Source organism: Centruroides vittatus, unplaced genomic scaffold (genome assembly GCF_030686945.1).
Source record: "Centruroides vittatus isolate TY-2023 unplaced genomic scaffold, ASM3068694v2 contig_6, whole genome shotgun sequence".
NCBI classification, from domain to species: Eukaryota; Metazoa; Arthropoda; class Arachnida; order Scorpiones; family Buthidae; genus Centruroides; species Centruroides vittatus.
Window position 1 is genome coordinate 256,789 of NW_027122364.1, and position 21,406 is coordinate 278,194.

Below are 21,406 nucleotides of genomic sequence, written 5' to 3' on the forward strand. Positions count from 1 at the left end.
ATACATAATTTTTTGAGTGGGCGAGCTCTCTCTCTCTTCAATTTCTACCTACGAACTCCATAATAACAGTGTCGCAATTTTTTGTTTAACAAGGCGCATTATACCTATCTCTCATAGACTGTATCATAATAATCTGATGCTCTACATAAAGCTAAGGACCCTTTTTAAACGAACATCTTACTAATCGCTAACAGATCTTTCTTTCTTATATAACTTTCTTGTTATACTATATTCACACACATTAAAGCTCGAGTGTAATTCTGAATCTAATATCTCTCTCATAATAAACAACGTATAAAAACGATTATCTCTCTTCTCGTGCAACATATTCTCTCGATTCATTATGCGTTTTCGTATATCAATTATGGCCAGAATATGTATGCGTAAAAAAGAGTGGCGTCGTCGTTATTCAACTATCCGACCTCTCTAGCACTCTTCCCGTGCGACAGCATCCCTGATTAGCCTCGTCGACTAGGAACAATTGACCCACAGGCAGTGAACCTTCTACTAACCCTATCGCCATACTGCCTCGATAGATATAATTAATAGTAACAGTGCTCTTGTATAAAGAGAAAGCCACATAATCATTTAACTCTTGACCATAACTTACTTAATATACCTAGCGATCTCTGAGATTATCTCTGCTTAATACCGTGATCCTCTCTCCGGACTCGAATTAAACAGAAATAGAATTTATGTTACTCTTGAATGATAATAATCCTTTTTATTACTGATTCAAGAAGACGTAATATTTTCCAAAATTTTCAACTCCTCTACTTTATTTAACACTACTTAAGATGCGCCATGAACATTGCAATTTCTGTCTTATGCTCTAAATGTTTGCAGTCTCCAATCCACCGTTGTAGAGGATATTCTCGTATTGAGTCAAATTGGTGACCAGGATGCTCCAGTTTCTCTCACAAACTTTAGATAACTGCAATCCTTTGAATAGTAGAAAAGTGACCAAACAATTCTCCACCTTTAACACTATTCAAATAAAAATTAAAATGTAATTAATAATAATTTTTATCAGATATAATATGCATATTTCTATTAATGTACAAAACATTTAAATAATTGATCTAAAAATATATAAAATACCATATTAATTTACTACATCATGTGATTTAAAATTTATTTTAATTAATATAAAACTAATTTTAAACTTTATTTTGTTTTAATTAAATTTTATTTCTGTTATTATAGCAGAAAAGAATATTTTTACAAAATATGCTGAAGATGGAAACTTATTTTTTTTCTCAACAGATGGCGCTACAATTTTCTTGGTTTTTCAAAAATAAAACTAAGTAGGAGAGAAAATAAAATAAATAGACAGAAGAAAATAAATAGATATAATGAAAACTAATGGAATGTTATTTATCTCTGCTCAGAAATCAGATAAGAGAATAATCCACAACAGAGGAACATTGACCCATAACAACAAGCGCGTGAGGGTGGCATGCACATGAATTATGTCACATTGTCGCTGGCAAGACTTTTCTTAAAAGACATTCAAAATTTCCGTGCGTGTATGAATTTAATTAGTGTGGCAATAATGGGCGTGTTTCCATTTTATATTGTAGAAAACAAGAGAACAATAGGAAAGAAGCTTGGGACAAATTAACCAGTTGACTTAATCGCATTTCATACTAGAATAACACGTAATCATTTCGGCACGGATAATCGATAAAGATAAAAGAATGAAAGCAGATGTATGCGAGAAAGATGAGAGAACAGACGTTTGTTATGACAGCTGGTACGAAACCCACATCACACCTGCACGCTAAATGGCTTTTCTAAAAGGTCGTGTGAAAAGCAGCAGGCTGAAAATCAACTTTGTATGTTTTCTGAACTAGTCGATTCGCCTCGTGTATGTACTGTACGAAAAGAAGAAAAATACGCGAGATGATGATGATGTTAGCTAAAACCAAGCTGAAAAAAGAAAAGAAAAAACAGTCAACTTTGTATGGTCTTCCGAACAAATTGATGTACGAGTACAGAAGAAAACCACAGAGATGCTACTAGTTAAACTAGGGTGTGGTTAAAAATATTCTTTCCAAATCATGTTCCCTAACCACACCCACAACAGTAGCACCGGTCCAAAAATACGAAGAAAGAAAAAACGGCATTCTGATGAGATTTCTGACCGCACCCGGTTATAAGTACAATGCTGCAGCAGTTAAGAAAAGATAGAAACCTGCTTCGATTACGTCGTTAGAGGTACAAAGACAGAACGAGCGTCTTCCCAGAAACAAACCACGATTTAACCCTGCAACTAGTATAAAGGGGAGAAAAAAATTTTCCCTCCCAAACGACACGTGATCAAAGATCGATATTAGAAAGTAGCTGATTCATAGGGAGGTACCGACATCCCAAAACAGCGCTATTTTAACTGTAATGTACTGTACAATCTATAAATATCTTCAATATGACCGAATTTTTTTCTCTTTTAATAGTGAGGTAATACAAACGAGCCAAAATTAAATCAATAACAAGATTTAATACTGACAGGATTTATTATTTAATATGAATTGATCATTGTTGAAATGAATAAAGCATGAAAACATAAATAACGTGCATGTTATATGTTAAGGCAGGATATTGCACCGCATTATTATTTTCACGTACGATAAAAGGATTTTAATATTATTTTACGGTAAGTTTTGTTACGGACTGATATGGGACGATTACACACAAAAGCTGTGAATGAATCAGAATGGAGTTTGTTGTCGGAAGGGGTGTCTTTTATTAATCACTTCCCTCTCTTATCTTCCGGTCTGACGAGGGTCACGGTCAAATGGTGACCAGTTTGACGAGTATTTTTTCGTAACCCTACTTGCCAGGCTGTAGGATTTACTTCCCAGAACCTTTCCTCGAATGTCGTTGCCTCCGACGTGATATAAATAATTAAAAAATTCCACCTCGCTGTTAATAAAGCCGTGCCGTAACTGTTAAAGAATATTACGTAAACGAGAAATGCACGGAAGATAAGAGAGTATCTTACAGTTCCATAACGAGAATGACTTCTGAACCGTTGTCGTAGACATCGTGTAAGCTGATGACGTTGTCGTGGTTCATCTGGCACAGAATTTCCACTTCTCGAACGATGTCTTCCATCGGTACGCCTCTCCTACTTGTAGAGGTTTTCCTTTTCCTGATAAATTTGGCTGCAAACTCGACTCCGGTCGATCTTTTAACGCATCTTCGAACGACTGCAAACTGACCACTGCAAAAAGAAATATTAAATATAAATTTGAAGACTTAAAAATATTAAAATTTCACATTTTGGTAAAGATTTGTTTATTTATTAAAAGTTAATTTGGAAAATAATATGTTATAAAACGCAACAAACAGGCTGGAGATGTTTTAAAAAAGTCTTCAAAATTATCCTCTAAAAACACTCTAATTTTGTAAATAATAGACCTATTTTCTAGATTGTATAATATATTTTTGAATGACATTGTAAATGGTAGAAAAAAGTTCCAGACGAACAAATATAAATCAGTAGAATCACGAAAGCTAACAATAATTTTTTTCCCCTCTCGGACAAAATTCATCTTTGAAGAAAGCGACATTCAATGGACATCATTAAAACAGAAAAGAGTTCTATTTTTTTTTTTTCTTTTTTTTTTTCTTTTTCTTGTGAAAATTCTCATGAAAACGCGCCTTTCTTTCAGAAGTGGAGCGAACTAGTCACGTGTGGAGGAGGATCTGATTGTCGTTAACGAACCAACAAACAGTACTAGCTGTCAAACTAGATGTCCAAGAGATACAGATAATTGGTCAAGACATCACATTGTTCCCTATAGAAAAACGGCGCAAGAGAAAAAAAATATTGTTCCAACAGGCTTCAGACATTATTAGAGGTCAATGAATGCATCCCGATTAGATTACAACTAGCAATTGCTCCTGTCTCGACATTTATTATAGTTTCAAAACTTAGTTTCTATTTATAATTTCTGCTATTTTAAACGGCTGGTATTTTTTTTTAAATATCTGATTGCATTTTTCTACAAAACAACAACAAGTTTCAATTGAAATAATTCGGGAATATGCTTTATTCGTGTTTAAAATTTGTTTAGAAAAATCGATTACTTTGATTTCACCAACCAAACTTGCCGTGGCGTAAATCAGATAATAAAGATAAAAGCAGACAATCGAGACAAACCCGGAACCTAGAAATTTGTGTAAATGAGCGTTTCAGATATGCGAAATAATCTTATTTGATACAGGATGACAAGATCAAAGGTCATCATCATCTAGACTTTGAAGTACAATATCCTCCAGATTGAAGAAAAAGAAAAAAAAAGAAAATCAATGAGCGTGTCGCCCATCAGTTTTCAAAGGGAACACCCCTTTGAAAACTGATGGGCGACACGTGTATATTGGTTTCCTGTATTACCTTCCTTTTTTTTTAACTAAAGAGGAATATTTGGAAAGATACCTTAGAATATTAATTTTTTTCTTTAAAAAATAATTGCAAAATATATGATTTAGAACACACGCGGTTCATCTTTATTATATTCTTAATCGCTAATAAAATCAACCCATGTTTATGCTTTTTTTAATTTTAGATAGTGTGTGAAGAAATTATACTAGGTTAAACAATTAGAAATATTTTAAGAATTTATATAACAAAATATGCACACGAATTGTAAGAAGAAATGTCGATAAATTATGTCACTAATTGGCGAGTGAAAAGAGAATTTGGCTTTCTCGCTAATGGTTTTGTTAAAGATGATTTGCTCAAAACACTTTTCTAAACTATTTCGTGCCGGATGTGCATGAATAACTATGTCAGTTTAACAAAGATTTCCGCTGGACAGGAATTATGGTTACAATAAGTCGGGGAGAGAGAGTCGAGACAACGAGAGAAACAGTTTATCAGCTTTACCTTTTGTGTAAATGGTGCAATTAAGGTTAGCTCCGGGCTTAACTAAAAAGCACGATTTTCTTGCCACTAAAGAAAGTAAAAAAAAAAAAAAACTAGGAAGGAATGCAAGAAAGATAAAAACCGTAGCTAGTCTATTACGAGAATCTCGGTTTATGTTATGATCAAAACATAATTAACATTGATTTTAATTTAAAAATTCGTACGGAGTTCATTAACCCTATTAAATAAGGAAGAAAATTAGAGAGAAAAAAAAAATGTTAATCTCTATAACCATCCAGCTATTTCACCTCTGTCAAAGGAAGCCTGACCAGAGAGGAGGGAAGTGACCCATATATAGGACGATCAGATGATAGACAATAGTACCGTGTATACAGATAGCCGTCTTGGAAACGATACGGACTCGACGATTTACAATCAGTGAAATCATCAGTGAACCGTACTGTCCTTTTTTCCGCTCCAGAGACAAATCATTGTTTGTCGTTTCCCAACTGTTGTCTGTAAATTGTCAACGGGTAAGGGTTTATATATCAACAAAACTGACACCTTGTACTTTAAGACTTCCTCGTTTATACGGCGTGGGATGGAAATATATGGTTGTTTTCACTATATAACCGGTTAGATAAAGAACTTCCGTGCTGCATTCTACAGTCTTATTTTACCACTAGACTGAAAGAGATCTTTGCATTCGTGTATATATATATACATACATACACAAACATATTCCTGACATGATTTGCAAAAAAGTGATATGGAATGTAAGAAAAATGAAGAAAATTTTCGAAAGGAGAACGACCGCCTAAGATAATTAGATATACAGTATTGGCCTGGAGGAGTTGAAATGGCCTTCGAGTTCTAAGTAGATAGACAATCATTAGAAAATAGTCTACAAGGACTATTTTCTATGTATCGATTATAAAACAGTGATACAGTTTTCTTAAACATATTATTAAATTGTTTTTTCCCCCATTTAGTTGCATTGACATACGTTAATCCGTCCTAGAACAACATTTAAAATCCAATAGATCAACAAAAGGCGAGTCAACATTAGGAACAAGGTGAACTAGAATAATGAATCTCAAGTATGTTCCCTCTCGACGAAAGGAAATTTTATCACGCATTAATGCTATATCATGTTAAAAAGACACATTAATAAACCAGAACTGATTTATCATTTTTAAACCTTTATTATTCAAAAATGATTGGAATTCTTTAGATGGACGATAAGATTAAAGAATCCAGATTTATTAGCATTTAATTGATGTTTAATAGATTTTTTTCCTGGCGGAATCTTTTTTTATATATAATATAATAGTTGCTACATGTTAAAAACGTTCGACTCGAGTGAGTATAAACGATAGATTCATTTAACCGGCAATTTTCCACAAAAAATATGCAAAATAGATAATTATCCGATATTAAGTAGGTTAATTACCGCAATGTATCCATAGTAACTTATGTATGCAACCAATTAAACTAGCACTTATTTCCCGAAAAAAAAATTTTATTGAAAAATTCTGACTGTTCTTAGAGAAGTGTAAGATGATACCCTCGTGACAATAAACATTTTTAAACCTCTTTGTATTATTATTTGCATTGTGTATTGTTTACAATTGAGAAATTTAAGTCTATAAATCAATCACGAAACTTGTTTAATATCAGAGAAAGGTTTTCAAACATCCTATTAGTATTAAACAATATTTCTGGAACATGACATCTCTGTTCATTTCATCCGTGTCAGATGTCATGTACCAATGCTATTATGCATTCTTATATCGCTAAAGGTCATGAATAAGTTCTCAATTCTTGGTAAACCATGCGGTAGTTAAGATCTTTTTTTTTACTGCTTTTTTATTCTGACATCCGTCGTTACGATATCTGATCTAAATTCGATCCGTAATGCAGATAAAGTAATCTTATGGTTTGAAAAGTGTTTCCAGGATGTTTATGATGAAGGAGTGGTGAGAAAACTAACTGGAAACGTGAAGCATCTACTCCAGAATAAAACTGGGGCCAATGAAAACGCTAGAAACTTTCACGATAGCCAGTATGGCCCTTGGCTATAACGCCTAATTGTGAGAAAAGCGAGAAAAGGTTAGCGATCCTAAGATGAATCTCAACTAACGGAAAAGGTCACGACCTCTCGACGAAATACAAAAGAGTATTTCTGAAAAGGAATAGTGGCCTCAACTAGCGGGGAAGGTCGTCCTTCCTGCATGACAAGGACACTCAAATACAAAGCCGGTGGGGGCAATCGCGGGTACGGTCGTATGTCAGTCCACTGACCTCAGACGATTCTAGTGGCGGAATTCTCTAGACCGTCACGTAATTTACGTGAACTTGATGATCTATCACGTTTTTCTTCTGAACGGAGCACTGGATCAAGTGCACAAAGAGATGTTTGTTTAAAAGACGTTGATGATGAATAAATCTTACTCTAACTACGAGTTTCATATGTATTGGTTTGAATTTTGACCAAAGCATTTAAAATTACAGTAAATATTACTGTTTTAACTTTAATACGTTATATAACTTAAATATTTATTAATATTTTTAAAATGCTAAATTATTTCTAACCTTGCACTTTTTATGGAATAAAAAAGCATGTTCCTACGGATAAACTATATTGCTCATAAACATTACACAGGAATCATTTTTGAAAAGACGTTACTTTAAATATCATGATTGATTTGAAACATTAGTTTATCTATTCTACCATTGTTGTAACTAAATGAGCTAAATTTCCATACTCTCTCAAACAATAAATCTGTTATTCATGAAGAGATAAATCTGGAGCTCTAAACATATTCCTGCAGAGAACAACCAACTTCCTTGTATTCAAATCTTAATCATTAAAATATCTAATAGTTGCAATCTTATGTAAATAAGTATTCTGAATAAATGTTATACCTAGGAAAGATTTGATGCTTATCTGATATGAAAGATTCATATTTCTCATAATACTGTATATAGTATAATTGAGAAATTTGAATTTTGTTTAGTTTCTTGGGTATGTAAGAAAGGCAAAGATATTTAATGTAACTTGACTTATTTATTATTGTTCCACATTAAAACAAAAAAGTTGAATAGAATATGATAATAAAAGTTAAAATGCAAAAAAAAAAAATTTATGCGCTCTGTTTAATTAATGAAATAAAAGTTAACAAACTTTGATTATTATTTTACGTATTTGCTAACGACATGAAACAATACAGAGTTCAAAAAGAACATTCCTTCTGTAATTAAAACTGCAATTTTAATAAAACAAGACTTTTTCCAATGAAATTATCTAATATAAAACAATTATGAGAATATAGTCATACATAATAAAAGAATTAATTGCCATTTTATTTCACTAATTGAAGTAATTCAAATCAAAAATTGTTATAGCACATGGCACGATTAATCAATTTAAAAACTACAGACACCTGTCATTTCACTGAAAACAACACATTAAATACTTTAAAAAAAAATAACTAAACAAATAACTGAAGCATTTAAACATCAATTAGCTCTGGAATTTCCAATTTTATTTATATTACTTGTATAATATTCACCGCTTTTGTTTCTCCTTTAAATCTATTAATTTTTTTTTCTTTGATTTTGTTCTCATAATTAAATAACCAAGTTTTAAATATTTTTTTTTATAATAGCTAAAGATAAAGTTTTCAATTATAATTTTAATGGTATGAAATTTGACTGATGTCACAAGTTCATAAGATCAACTCGTGTAATTAAAACATGAATTAATTTATTAAAAAAAAATACTTAATAAGGAAGCGAAGAATTTGTAATTATGATTTTTAAACTAATTAATTCTTTGGTATCAACATATTTTAGATAAATCTTTTCCTATATTTTATATTTAATAAATTATATCCTACATTATATAAATATAATATTTAAAAGTAGATTATTGATATTGGGTACATTTACATTATACATGCATATATACTGGTAATCTTTTATGTAAATTTTTCAAAAATTATTAACCTCATTAAATTTTTTTAAATTAATTAATTTATCCTTCAGCTTACAAATGGAATAAAAATTAAACAAATGAAATAATATCTAATTAGGAAAAAACTATTCAAAGCTATAAACAAATTTTCTTTCTTTAAATTCAATATGAAAAATGAAAATAAAAACTGGCATTCCAAACATTTTAAATATTTGAAGAAGTTTAAAAATGCTATTCCGTCGGCAATAAAATTCAAAATAATCTTTCAAAAAAATTCTTTATTATTAAAGAAAACTGTAAAGGTATTTTATATTATAAACGCAAGTAAAATACATATCAAATGAATATTCAGTATAATAAACATATAGTAACATGATGTGTTGATATCATCTATCAAACTTAGAATATGACATTGAAATTATCCAGTTAACTAACCTATATCATAAAACAAAACCAGCAGGTGTTTAAAGAATACTTCAATTATAATTGTACTTTTTGAAAGTTCATTCTTAATTAATAAATATTAACTGCTATCTATCAATTTGCTAAAATAATTAATTAGGATTATCAAATTATTTTAAACTTAAAAATTACTTTGATTAATTATTTTAAACAGTAACAGTACTTCATATTTTATTATTTATCTTTAACTGAAACTTTTTCATAAACACTTTATATATAAATTGAATGAAATAATTGAAAACATTTTATAAAAAAATTTGCATTTAATTTAACTATTATAATTTAGTTCATGTTCATTCATTAATCATAACTATTATAATTAGATATTCAATGATTTTACAGTGAGTAAAAACAGATTCTATTACTAAATTTTAATTTGAGTCTTTTGTAATTAAAAGCTAATTAACTTTATTGATCAATTTCAAAAACATTAACACAATTAAAAGAAATATATGTTCAAGATCACTCGTTTAAACAAATGAAGAAATATCCCTTACTTAAGATTCCAATACTTATTATATTTGTTATTGGAACAAGTTGTTATTTTCAAAATGTATAATACAACACTAAAATAACTTGAATACTTATAAACAGAGCAGCTAGTTGTAATTTTTTTCTTTTTATAAATGCTAATAAAAAAAATTATGCTTGTTTGTTAAATCTTCTGAAGATTAAACTTTAGTTACATTTGAAATCAACAAAAAAAAAAGAAAAAATTGGATTATTTCTGAATATTATGCTTTTATATTACGTATCAGATCAATATATAGGTAATAAACAAACAAATTGGATAATATTCAAACTAATTATTTTAGAGTTGTTATTTGATTAAATTTTTCTTCATTGCGATTAGCTAAAGTCCACATTCTTGGATCTAAATTATTTTTTTCTTTCTTTTATTAATAAATATAGGAAAGTTTTTGTATCACACCACACTTCATATATAAACAAACATTAATTTGAAACGTTATCTTTTCATTAAACTAAACATTTTCATTAAAAATGGCAGTTTGTAAGTCAGAATATAATATTTATGTAAATGAAACAGTCCATAAAACAAAATTAAATATATGAATTTAAAAATATTTTTAAAAATTCAAAATATAATTTAAAATCATTTTAAAAATATTTGATATATTTGTCAGCTAAGACATTTTCCATACCTTGGAACATAATTTTCCACACTCGTGGCTAATAGAAAGGTTTGGAAGCATACTTGTATATTGATATGAAATCTCAAAAACAGTGTAAAAATTTGGTTTTTTTATACTTAAGATTTTAACATGAACATAATACTTGATACCATCAAAGAAAAAGAAGTCTGGTTTTACACTGTATCTCACCAGCATTTTCCTTCAATTCAAGAAGGCATTTTGATATGGTTCTTGATCAGCATTACAGAGAATTAACATCTGGTTTTACATATTGATGCATTCATTACCTTGCTAACATATCCATTTTTTTTTTTATATTCAAACTGGTGCATATTACATGGAAGAAAGACTTACTGAAGATCCTCAAGAAAGGCCTCTATACTTCTGACTTGACAATTTTAACGTTGAATTTTCCCATTGAAGTGATAAAATCATAATCTGTCTCTCTATGCTGCTGATGCATCACACACTAATGTTGAATGCAGTCTGATTATATCAGAGCATGTGTATATCTATATGACCCAGATAAATTATCCATACCATCCCAAAAAAACATTGCTTTTTGTCTGAAAATACTACTATATTTAAATTAGTACCTTTGGAGAGATGGTGCCAGTGAACACCAGGCATTCCTGATGGTGCTTTTGAGTCAGAGACATTTGTTTCAACCTTTTTCAGGAGCTAAAACCCTCCTGTTGCAGAATCTGGTGGATAGGTTTATTTAGATTATTACATTATTATTATTATTATTAGATTATATTACAGAAGGTATATTTAGCTCCAAGGATTCCTGACAATAATAATTTATAATGAGCTGATTTTGTTTGATTACTGCCTTTACTATCTATGACAGACGTCCTATCCCAATTTTTACAAAAAGTTGTCACAGTTTCTATCCTGTCCTCTTGTTCCTATTATGAATGATATTGATGGTAGTATTTCTAGGAATGGCTGTCATTTCATCTATCTTTTGCTGACTATAGTACTATTCACATAAGGTCATCACTTGTGAGCAGATTTCATCGGAATGCATTCTGTTGCACAGAATTCAAGTCAAACTACTTCCACAAATATGATACAATAGGCAGAATGTGATAACACAACCTGCAAAATCATTTTTCTCAATGATGAAAAACTTCTGGTCACACTATTTATAGGAATCTTGTGGAAAAATCTGAAAAGTTCAAGAAACTTTCTGAACATCTTGACCAATTTATTCATTAGTCAAGTTTGAGTTATTTCCAGGTTAATCCTCTAGCTATATCTTATCAACTTACACTTTTAAGTGTTCAATGTTGTCCAGCAGTGAAGTTAGTTTTTATTGTATATTACATTTTAATATATATTAACATCACTAAGCTATTAACAATAAACCAAACTATTGTCACAATTAAATTGTTATTTTTTGCTACTATTAATAATTAGATATTAAATATATTGCCATAATTGGGTTAATACAAATCATTTGGTTTATTACCTTTTAATATATACTGTATATATAGTTATATTTTTTATTTTAAAAAAAAAACTACTGTAATAATTTTTGTTTAAATTTGTTGTATGTTTATCATGTTAAAATGTTTTGTTACAAATAACATCTATTTATATTGTGTATAAAAATCTTAAAATGTTTTGATATCCAGCACATGTTTCATAGATCCACTTTTTTTGTACTTGTACAAAGAATCATCCACTGTGACTATTTCCTGACAAAAACATCATTTTTCAATTGAATTTTATTCAATAGTATTTTCTATTAGTATTTGTATTAATATTTTGTTTTTGTATTCATATATTAAGTGGTAACTATAAAAAAAAACACATACTTGAATCAGTTATTTTCAAGCATTGTAAAAATGTCTAAATTATAGAATTTGGTCTAAAGATTATGCTTTAATCTTCTGTTAATATTAATAATTGGAAATTAAATTCAACAATTTATAAAATTCTGGAAGAAAAGATCAATTTGAACTAGATTCAAACCTCAAGTTTATTTATATGAGGATGTATTACCAGTTATATTATCTGGACCTCCATCTGATCTTATCTTTTCAATGTTGTAGTTATCTACAATTAACTGTCTGATTATATGATAGGTATAAATTATGCATATATCTAGAACAGTGGTTCCCAGTTTGTGTTCTGCACAACTCTAGAATTTTGCCAATAAAATCTGGAGTTCCACAATAAAATTACCTTTGGAGATTTAATAAATAGTTTAAAATATAGTTTCATAAATTATTAAAATTAATATTCCTTAGAAACAGGGGATCTATGCAAAGACTCTGCACTGCTCAAACTTCTGGAAAATAAACCCCATTGAGTAATGGTAAGAAAATCAAATCATGTATTTGATTTTTCTTGAGTATTCAAATCTTTGTATTTGAAAATTAAAGTTTTCATTCCTGTCAAAGAAACTGTTGTTTAGAGGGTAGCAATATTCGAATAACTGCGTATTGTAAAGCCAAACAATTGCTTGATTATGTCGGGCATATACCAGGCTATTACTACTATATATTATTAGTACTATATTATATTTTAATATAAATGAATTATTTTATTTATAATCAATAAAAATTGTCAGGTTTCAAAACTTTTTTCACAGTGATAATCTGCATAAATAATTTAGATTAATTTAGGTATCCACAAATATTCAGTTTTGCTCAAATAATATATAGGGTAATAAAATAAACTTCAAGAAATGAGTTATTACTATCAGCACTTGTCCAAAATATTATAGAAATTTCTATCAATTTTGTCTATTTCATCAATTTAGATTTAAAAGTTTTTAATTATAAAAATGCAATATAACTGATAATTTGAGAAAACTATTACTATCTTAGTTCACATTTAATGTATCAGCTAACATATCAATGATACGCACAAGTAGAAAAGTAATACTGTGATTCAAGCACCATTGTAACCATAGGGTAATTCTTTCTTATGATATATCTTCTCTGGTTGAAGATCATTTTTAATTCATCATTTATACTATTTATATGCAAATCTTTTCATCTTACTACTTGATCTTAACCAATTCCAAATTATTTTAATGTTCCTCAATGCTTTTTCTAATATTATGTGGCATCTCCCTGACTTAAGTATCTCTTTTACGTCCATTTATTTTGTTAATGCTTTTTTTTATATGAAAATATATTTAATCTTTGTAATTTAAATTGGAAATTGAACACAAAATGTAAACACTGATTTGGAAAAATGTTTTTGTTTTTCATCATAAAATAAAATTTCAATCTGTTAACAATTTTATAAACTTAAAGAAAGCTGCTTTATTTGGAGCTCACTAACTTATATCAAATACAATCACCTTAAGTGCTTTCAGGTTAGTAAACCCATATCAGAAGAAACAACAGTGAACTAAATTGACTGCAAAGTCAACTGTAGCTGTTCAAATACATCTGGATGTTGATCTAGCTATAAATCGTTGACACTGCATCAACTAACTACTCTATCCTTCTGAATGCAAATTTGCTTCTTTTAATTCTATTACAAAGTTTTTTCATTTCATCTTGGATTTTCAATGCATTGTTTCGAAAAATTATATCTTTGATTTGTTAATAACTAATGTTTTACCATAAAAACATTTTCATAAAAATGATTGGTATATGCTTTTTAGTTCTTTGTTCTTACCTTGTCAACAGATTATTATTCTATTCTTATTTTAAAATGTACAGCACGGTACCATCCAGAAAACCATAATTATCTCTCTTATCTAATTCTAATAACAATTATTGATCTTAAAAATAATTATGTTCTCTCTAACTTTTGTATTTTCAAAAAGATTGACAGATTCTCTTTCATTGCAGTATTAAAAACATTTCACTTTTCAATATCTAGTTAGTTTTCAAAGAAACCATGGAGATCAATATTAATGACTTATCTGGGAATTCACATATGGAAAATATTGATAATTGTAGTATATTTTATTTTATAGATTAAAAAACATGTTGAATTTTCTTTACAAACAGAATGATTAACAGAGTGTTAGCTAAAGACACCAGACTATTCACATCCTTTATTCAATTTCTTATCTTGGTTGATACATTAGTCAAAACTAATATATTTAACTTTTATTGTAAATTTAAGTTTTTCCAAAGTGAAATTTAAAAATTTTAGTGCTGAAAAATGCAAAATAAAAGATATTTTTACAATGGTTCCAATAGCTTTTTTTTTTTTTTGCTTTATTATATGTCTTATTGGTTTGTTCTTCACAAAGGTTCAATCTTTATTAAAATAGCCAGTTAGCTAAAGCATCCAGACCTTCTCACATGGAAAATATAGATATATTCAAATCAAATTATAAAATCAAAAAACAATCAATCACTCTGTAAAATCTTAATTAATAAAATATATCAATTTTTTTAATAATTAACATATTGTTCATATACATGTATGTACAAAATAATTTATTACTACAGTAGAAACCCCAGTTATCTGAGGTAATATGGATCAATGCTATCTCAGATAACTATAAATTTGGATAAAATGAACAGCTACATTCGTAATTTTGAATAAAAAAAATTATATCATAAATCTTTTACATTTCATAAAATGAAGTGTAAAAGTGATATACCTTAGTAAATTTAATAACAATAATTTTTACCCATTTAATATATAGCTAGTATGGGTACAATAGCTTTAAGAGGCTGGCCATAAATTATGTCTGCATTTTTCTTGAAATTTTTACTCCCTCTCCCCCAATTGTCCCAATTTGAAGTTTCTGTAACTCTTCCCCTCTTTGGATATCTAACAAAACTGAAGCCCCCTCGAAACCTTTATCACTTTATGAATAATAAAATGCATAAACTGTATAAAATTTAATAAAATAAAATGGATGTCCATTGAAATTCAATCCCTCCCATCCTCCTTGTCCCACTTGTCATAACCCCCTCCCTCCCTTTCAGTATGGATGTCATTTACACATAGAATTAAATGTCCTAAGAATTTTTTAATTCTTAGGGCATTTAATTCTATGTATGCATGCATGCATGCATGCAATGCATGTTTTTGTAGTTATGCTTTTAATATGAGACAAATTATCGATATTTTAAGTTAAATAATAAAAAGCAAACCATTTTGTAAGACAGTTATGGTTTTAAACTTCTCTTTTATGAATTACAGTACAAGAAAAATATAGTCTGCACAATTAAAGATTGTACTTGGTCAATACTAACTGTGCTTATTTTAGAGGTGATAGGGTAGTACTATCCACATCAAAATTTTTTTATACTGGTTTTTTTAAATATCTTTTCAGGGCTTCATTAAACTTGCTTGGAACTCTGTTTTTTCTAGAACCTTGGGATTCAAAATTAGTCTCCATTGAAGTAAAAAATCTAAACTGATCACAGGTATTGACAGAAAATTTTCCAAGGTGGAACAAACCTTGGAGACAATTACATCAACACATTTTTATGTAATTATTTAATTTTTGGGGGTTTTCACAAGTAGATTATAGAAAACATTATTGCATCAAGACAAAAAAAAACAGGCAAAGTGTCCCAGGGTTGAAGGTGTAAGGTTACATATCTCAATCACTTTATGATTATAACTTGTGGAATTTTTCATTCAATCCCAGGAGAGGGCAAGTGCCCCTAACTGACTATCAAATCTATAGATCACCCCCTGGTCCTACCCTACTTCCTAATTATCACCAAGCATCAGAAGGTTTACTTTTGTTTACACAAATGCTCTTTTCAAAGAAATATGATGTATTATAACTGACAAAGCTCATACTGAATAAGTATTTGCACGTGTAACAAATTACCACAGAACTATCCCATCCTGTCTCCCCTAAAATAGGCACAGTTAGTATTGGCCACATGCAATCTCTCATCATGCTGAGTACAGTGTATTCACTTACAGATTTGCTTTAGAAAATGTGAAACCTCAGATAATCAGGAGTCTACAGTATTTAATTGTAGATGCTACATTAATAGCAATTTGTCACAGTAGTCTTTTATATTATTATATATACATTATCGAACATTTAAATCAGAATAAACAAACTTAATCGAAAGAAAGAATAAAATAGATTAATTTAAAAGAAATTGATAAATTTGTAATTTTTAATTATTGTTAAGCAAGTTAACATGCAAAATTTATTTCATAGTCTGTTTTGCTTTAAACATATAAATCAGGGGTGGGCAAGCAAGAGTTCAGTGGGAGCCGAAATGTAAGTTTTGGAAAATGCGTGGGAGCCGCAGTTCTGTACTGTCGTGGCGGATAGTACGGTAAGGCGTGCAATTTTATTATATAATATAAATATAATATAAAACAAATATTAAATTTTTTTAATAAACATATTTTCACAAAATTATAAAAATAAAATTGTAAAAATAATAAAAAAACAGAGATTAACACTTTCAGCAAGAGCCGCATTTGCCCATATCTGATATAAATATAATAGTATATCAAAACATGATGCTTTGGTATAGGCTAATTTAATGTCTGTTATGACTTAAAATATTACATTATAAAAAATTATTCAAAAACATTTTCAAATAATTGGTTATTCTTACAATTCCAAAAATCCAAAAAAAATAATTCCTTGTGATTGTTGCAATTCTAAAACAAAAAAGCAATTCTGATTCCTATAATTATCTAACTCTCTCTCTGAGAATTTGAATGACTCTTATATTGTATCTAGAAATGAAAATTGTTTAATTTTTAAATTATAAAAATACTACTTTCAAAACTTAAAATACATACATTATCGGAATTGTTTTAACACAAATTTTTAAATAGATTTAATAACTAACTGATAAAAAGTTGTTCATATATTTTGAGTGCCTATCATATCTACAATCTCCATCAGAGAGCCATAATAAACAATTATAGGAAAATAGAACAGTAAATTAAATATGTGGAATTGTACATCTCGTTCTATTTCTAATAATTTATTTTCAGTAATGAATATCTATGTTTAGATTTAGTTCAGGACAAAAATAGTTCAGAAAAATAATGTCTACGTATTGTAGTATATATGTATAAACGATGTTTAAATAAATGTTTATCAGACATCAAAAAAAATTTAACATAGAAACATAACCAAATGATTGCCTTAAATAATCAGGCTATAAATCTGTTATTTAATGATTGATTTATAGCCTGATTATTTAAGGCAATTGTTTGGTTACGTTTCTATATATTTATTGGGCTTCAGGATGTTTGATATATTTAGAAATTTAACAGTTAAACATATTTTGTAGTTGTGTGTATTTATACATATAACACACAAAAACAGATCATTCAAAAGTTTTTTAAAAATATTATAAATTTTCCTAAAAGTCATGTTAACTTTGCAGCAATTGTGAAACATCTTTTCAACTCAAACAAATTTTAAAAGCAATTCATTTTTAAAAAGGAAACAAAAGTTTGGAAACAATAGGAAACCATATTGGAAACAAAAGTTTAAATAGAATCATAAGCTATAGAAATAAGAATTAAACTTAAGTTGCAACAGAACTATATAAAAATAGATGTAAACAGTTAGCATAGCCTTTGCTATAAATTTAAAAAATTAATCCAGACTATTAAGTGAATTATTACAATCAATAAAATATATTTTATTAACATCTTTTAAAATATTTCTATACACCATCTTTCTATAATATTTAACAACCAGCATCTGATGCATTATACACATGTACTGTACTGTACTACATATGCTAAGCAGACAGTTCATGTAATATACGGAAATCATTGTTAGTAAAACACCTGCATATTACTTCTATTATAAGTAATGGAAACAAAATTTAATGCAAATGTGCTAGTTATTTATATTCTATGAATTTATTTCGTAGTTTTTAGTTATATAATATTAATTTTTTTCCATTTAAATTTAAGGAAGTAGCTTAGCTGCTATTCAAAGATGTCTTTGGAAAATAACAGGATTTTTATCCTGTTATTTTCTAAACCTCACTTTAAGATCAATTAGGATAAAGAAGAAATTAAAAAAAAAAAAAAAAAAAAACAGAATTTTAACATTTTGGGAAGTTGCAAAAATTAAAAATTACAGTAAAATTTAATGTCAATATCATAGGAATGTAGATTTTTCAAGGCCTTCTTTGGGCAGTTTATTGATTGAGTTTATTGTATATAAAAGAACTCAGAAAAAGACAACTCAATTTTTATCTTTACTGAGAGGAAACAATGAGCAATGTTATTTATATCAATAAATAAAAATACAATTATTACAAGAAATTCATTTCAAGTGATTACTTGCTTCACTGCAAACTCTACACAACTTGCAGTGGTAATATCAAGATGGATAGACTTTTCTTGTCCTTTCTATAATTCAGTCTGTTTTAAAGACACTTTCGTCCTTCAACATTTTTTTTAAATCAGCAAATGATTTTTATAATTCTAATTCGAAATATAGAAATTTTCTCCTAGATAGATCTAAAATTTGTAATATTGCAAGTTAAGTAATAAATGATACTAAGAAAAATATTTATCTCATCTAAAACTGAAAATATAAAATTATGAGGTTAGTCATGGAAAAAATATGTAAAGTCTATTAAACTAAAAATTTTAATTGCCTTACATATTTTCTCTGTGATAAATATATCAAGAGATGGAATTTAATATATTCAAAATTTGGCATATTTTTCTTCTTTTCAGTTCTAGTAGACATGCAATTCCTGTATTATATTTCAATTAAATGTAAAGAATACAGGAATTTATAATCATATTTAATTTGTATTTGTTTATATCATTATAGTGGGAGTCACTAGTTGTTCTAGTTAATATTCAATACGTCTAACCAGGGTTCCAAAATCAGAAACACAAATATACTAGCTGGGAAGATATTAAAGCAAATAAAAAATTATCATCATTCTATTTTAGAATATTTTCATAGCTGATATCTTTAAAAAACTATTTTAAATGTTATAATGACAAACAAAAACAACACATTCTTTAATTCTTACTATACTTACACAATTATACAGATATATTTTTTCCTTTACATGAGTTTAAATTGTATGCCACTAGAATTCTCATATGAAGAAAATAAGCAATATATTTTGAATGCTTTTAGAATGAGATAGGTGATATGTGAATTTTCAATCTCCAGTAAATGGATACCCATGGAAAATGGATAAATGAATTTCTAAATTCCTGTTAAAAACTACATGATAGTCTATTTTGTAATCTAAAATTTTGCTATACATTAAAAATGAGACTAGTAATTTATTAAAAAATTAATAAAGAAAATTTGATAAAGTTTATAATTATAAAACTAGATATAACAAATGCTATTTTATTATTAACGTTATATTTTATTTTGTTACACTTCGTAAACATTATATGAATTATTAAATTAAGAGAGAAAAATGTAGAGCATTCTATCCATTTCTATAGTGTTCATAATGGCATCAATATGTATAACTGGATCTATTTTTTACTGCCATATTTTTACATTTTATTATTTATTTTAATTATCATTAAATACTAAGAAATTATTTAACTAAATTTCAAAATTAACAAACCTCTGCACCATTTTTAAATGTAAAGTCTACTTATCAAGAGCACCAATTAATAAGAAGATAAATCAACTTTACATTTAACTGAACTATTTTAAATCATATTCAGTTTTTAATTTATTATATGTGTAATTCTGCTTTTACTTATACAAATAAAATGAATATCATAATAGTGCATATAAATAAAAGTTAAATATCTTGTTTTTGACCAATTTTTTCATTTTTTGTATTATTATTAGTTTATTAAGAGATTTTTTCATTATACCTCCCTAATTCTTTTTATGAAAAAGTTTCTAATAGGTAACTTTCATTTAATTAAATTAATAAACACTACACATAAAATCAATATCCAGTAAGAAGATATTACAAGAAAGCAAACATCTTTATCCCCGTTTAACAGGCATCATCAGGCTAACATTCAGATGCAGAAACACAGATGAAAACTTTTGCTTTCTTATAATTTCTTGCTGTGTAGTGCTTATTAACATATTCTCAGTTTTGTGTATTTGAATTTAACTAAATTGTTTTATCAAAAAGAAGAGATATGAATGCATCCAATAATAAACAAATAATATTGCAAAATTTTAATCAAGCTATAATTTGGCTAATTAATTATAAAGTTATCTTTTAGTTCAATTTTTGTAATAAGTTTTTAAGCTGCCATTTTGTATTAAATTTAATAATTAGAAATAAACAAATATTCTGGAAAAAAAAAAGATCAATGCAGAGTAGGACTAATTCCTGATTATCCTAAACATATAGTCATTTGCTGCAAGAATATAATTGTATTATGTTATATCGTCTAAATTTATTAGTCTGAAACAAAGATCATATGGAGGTCTGAGTAGTATAATTAGTAACACATCTGCATTAAGTAAGAGCTGCAATTTGAGTCTAACTCCAGATCAATATCTTTATAATTAATTAACTATATTACAGCCTGATTAAAATCTAGTAGTATCATTTGTTTATTATGATATGTTGGATTTGGTTTATATCTAATTATATGAATGCATCTTTGCTTCAAAAAAGTACTATATGTAGTCAAACTTTCCTTTATTTTGTATTTCTTTCAACATTATATATTATTACTACTACTACTACTACTTATAATGGTACAGATCAAGAATTCAAACATCTGAAAAGCTCAAAAACAAATTTTTTTCATTTTTTGTTTTGTACAAAATGCAACTCAAATGATGATAAACAACCTGATACAGTTTGAATCCTGATCCTGAATGAATATTACTACCAATAATATGTATTGTATCTCCCTTACTTTATGTATAAACACAAACTGGATGATATATCAACAAAACAAACTGCTTTTTTTATATCAGCAGTTAATTTAATATAAAAACAAATGTTTCCTATTCACTTTTAGAGATTATTGTCAAGTTCCAAGGAACAACTCATAGTACTAAATTTAATGCAG

The 21,406-nt window shown here is 28.0% G+C and overlaps 1 protein-coding gene across 1 annotated transcript in view; it reads right to left on the bottom strand.

Moving 5' to 3' along the window:
• Positions 1 to 926: 926 nt before the first annotated feature.
• The window catches only part of LOC136979242 (death-associated protein kinase 2-like), a 34,183-nt gene continuing 13,703 nt past the window's right edge, over positions 927 to 21,406 (bottom strand). The window contains exons 2-3 of the mRNA XM_067275186.1: positions 3,005 to 3,226; positions 927 to 987 (exon numbers count right to left, since the gene is read on the bottom strand). Coding sequence (XP_067131287.1) covers positions 927 to 987; positions 3,005 to 3,226 — 283 coding nt within the window. The remainder of the gene's footprint in view (positions 988 to 3,004; positions 3,227 to 21,406) is intronic.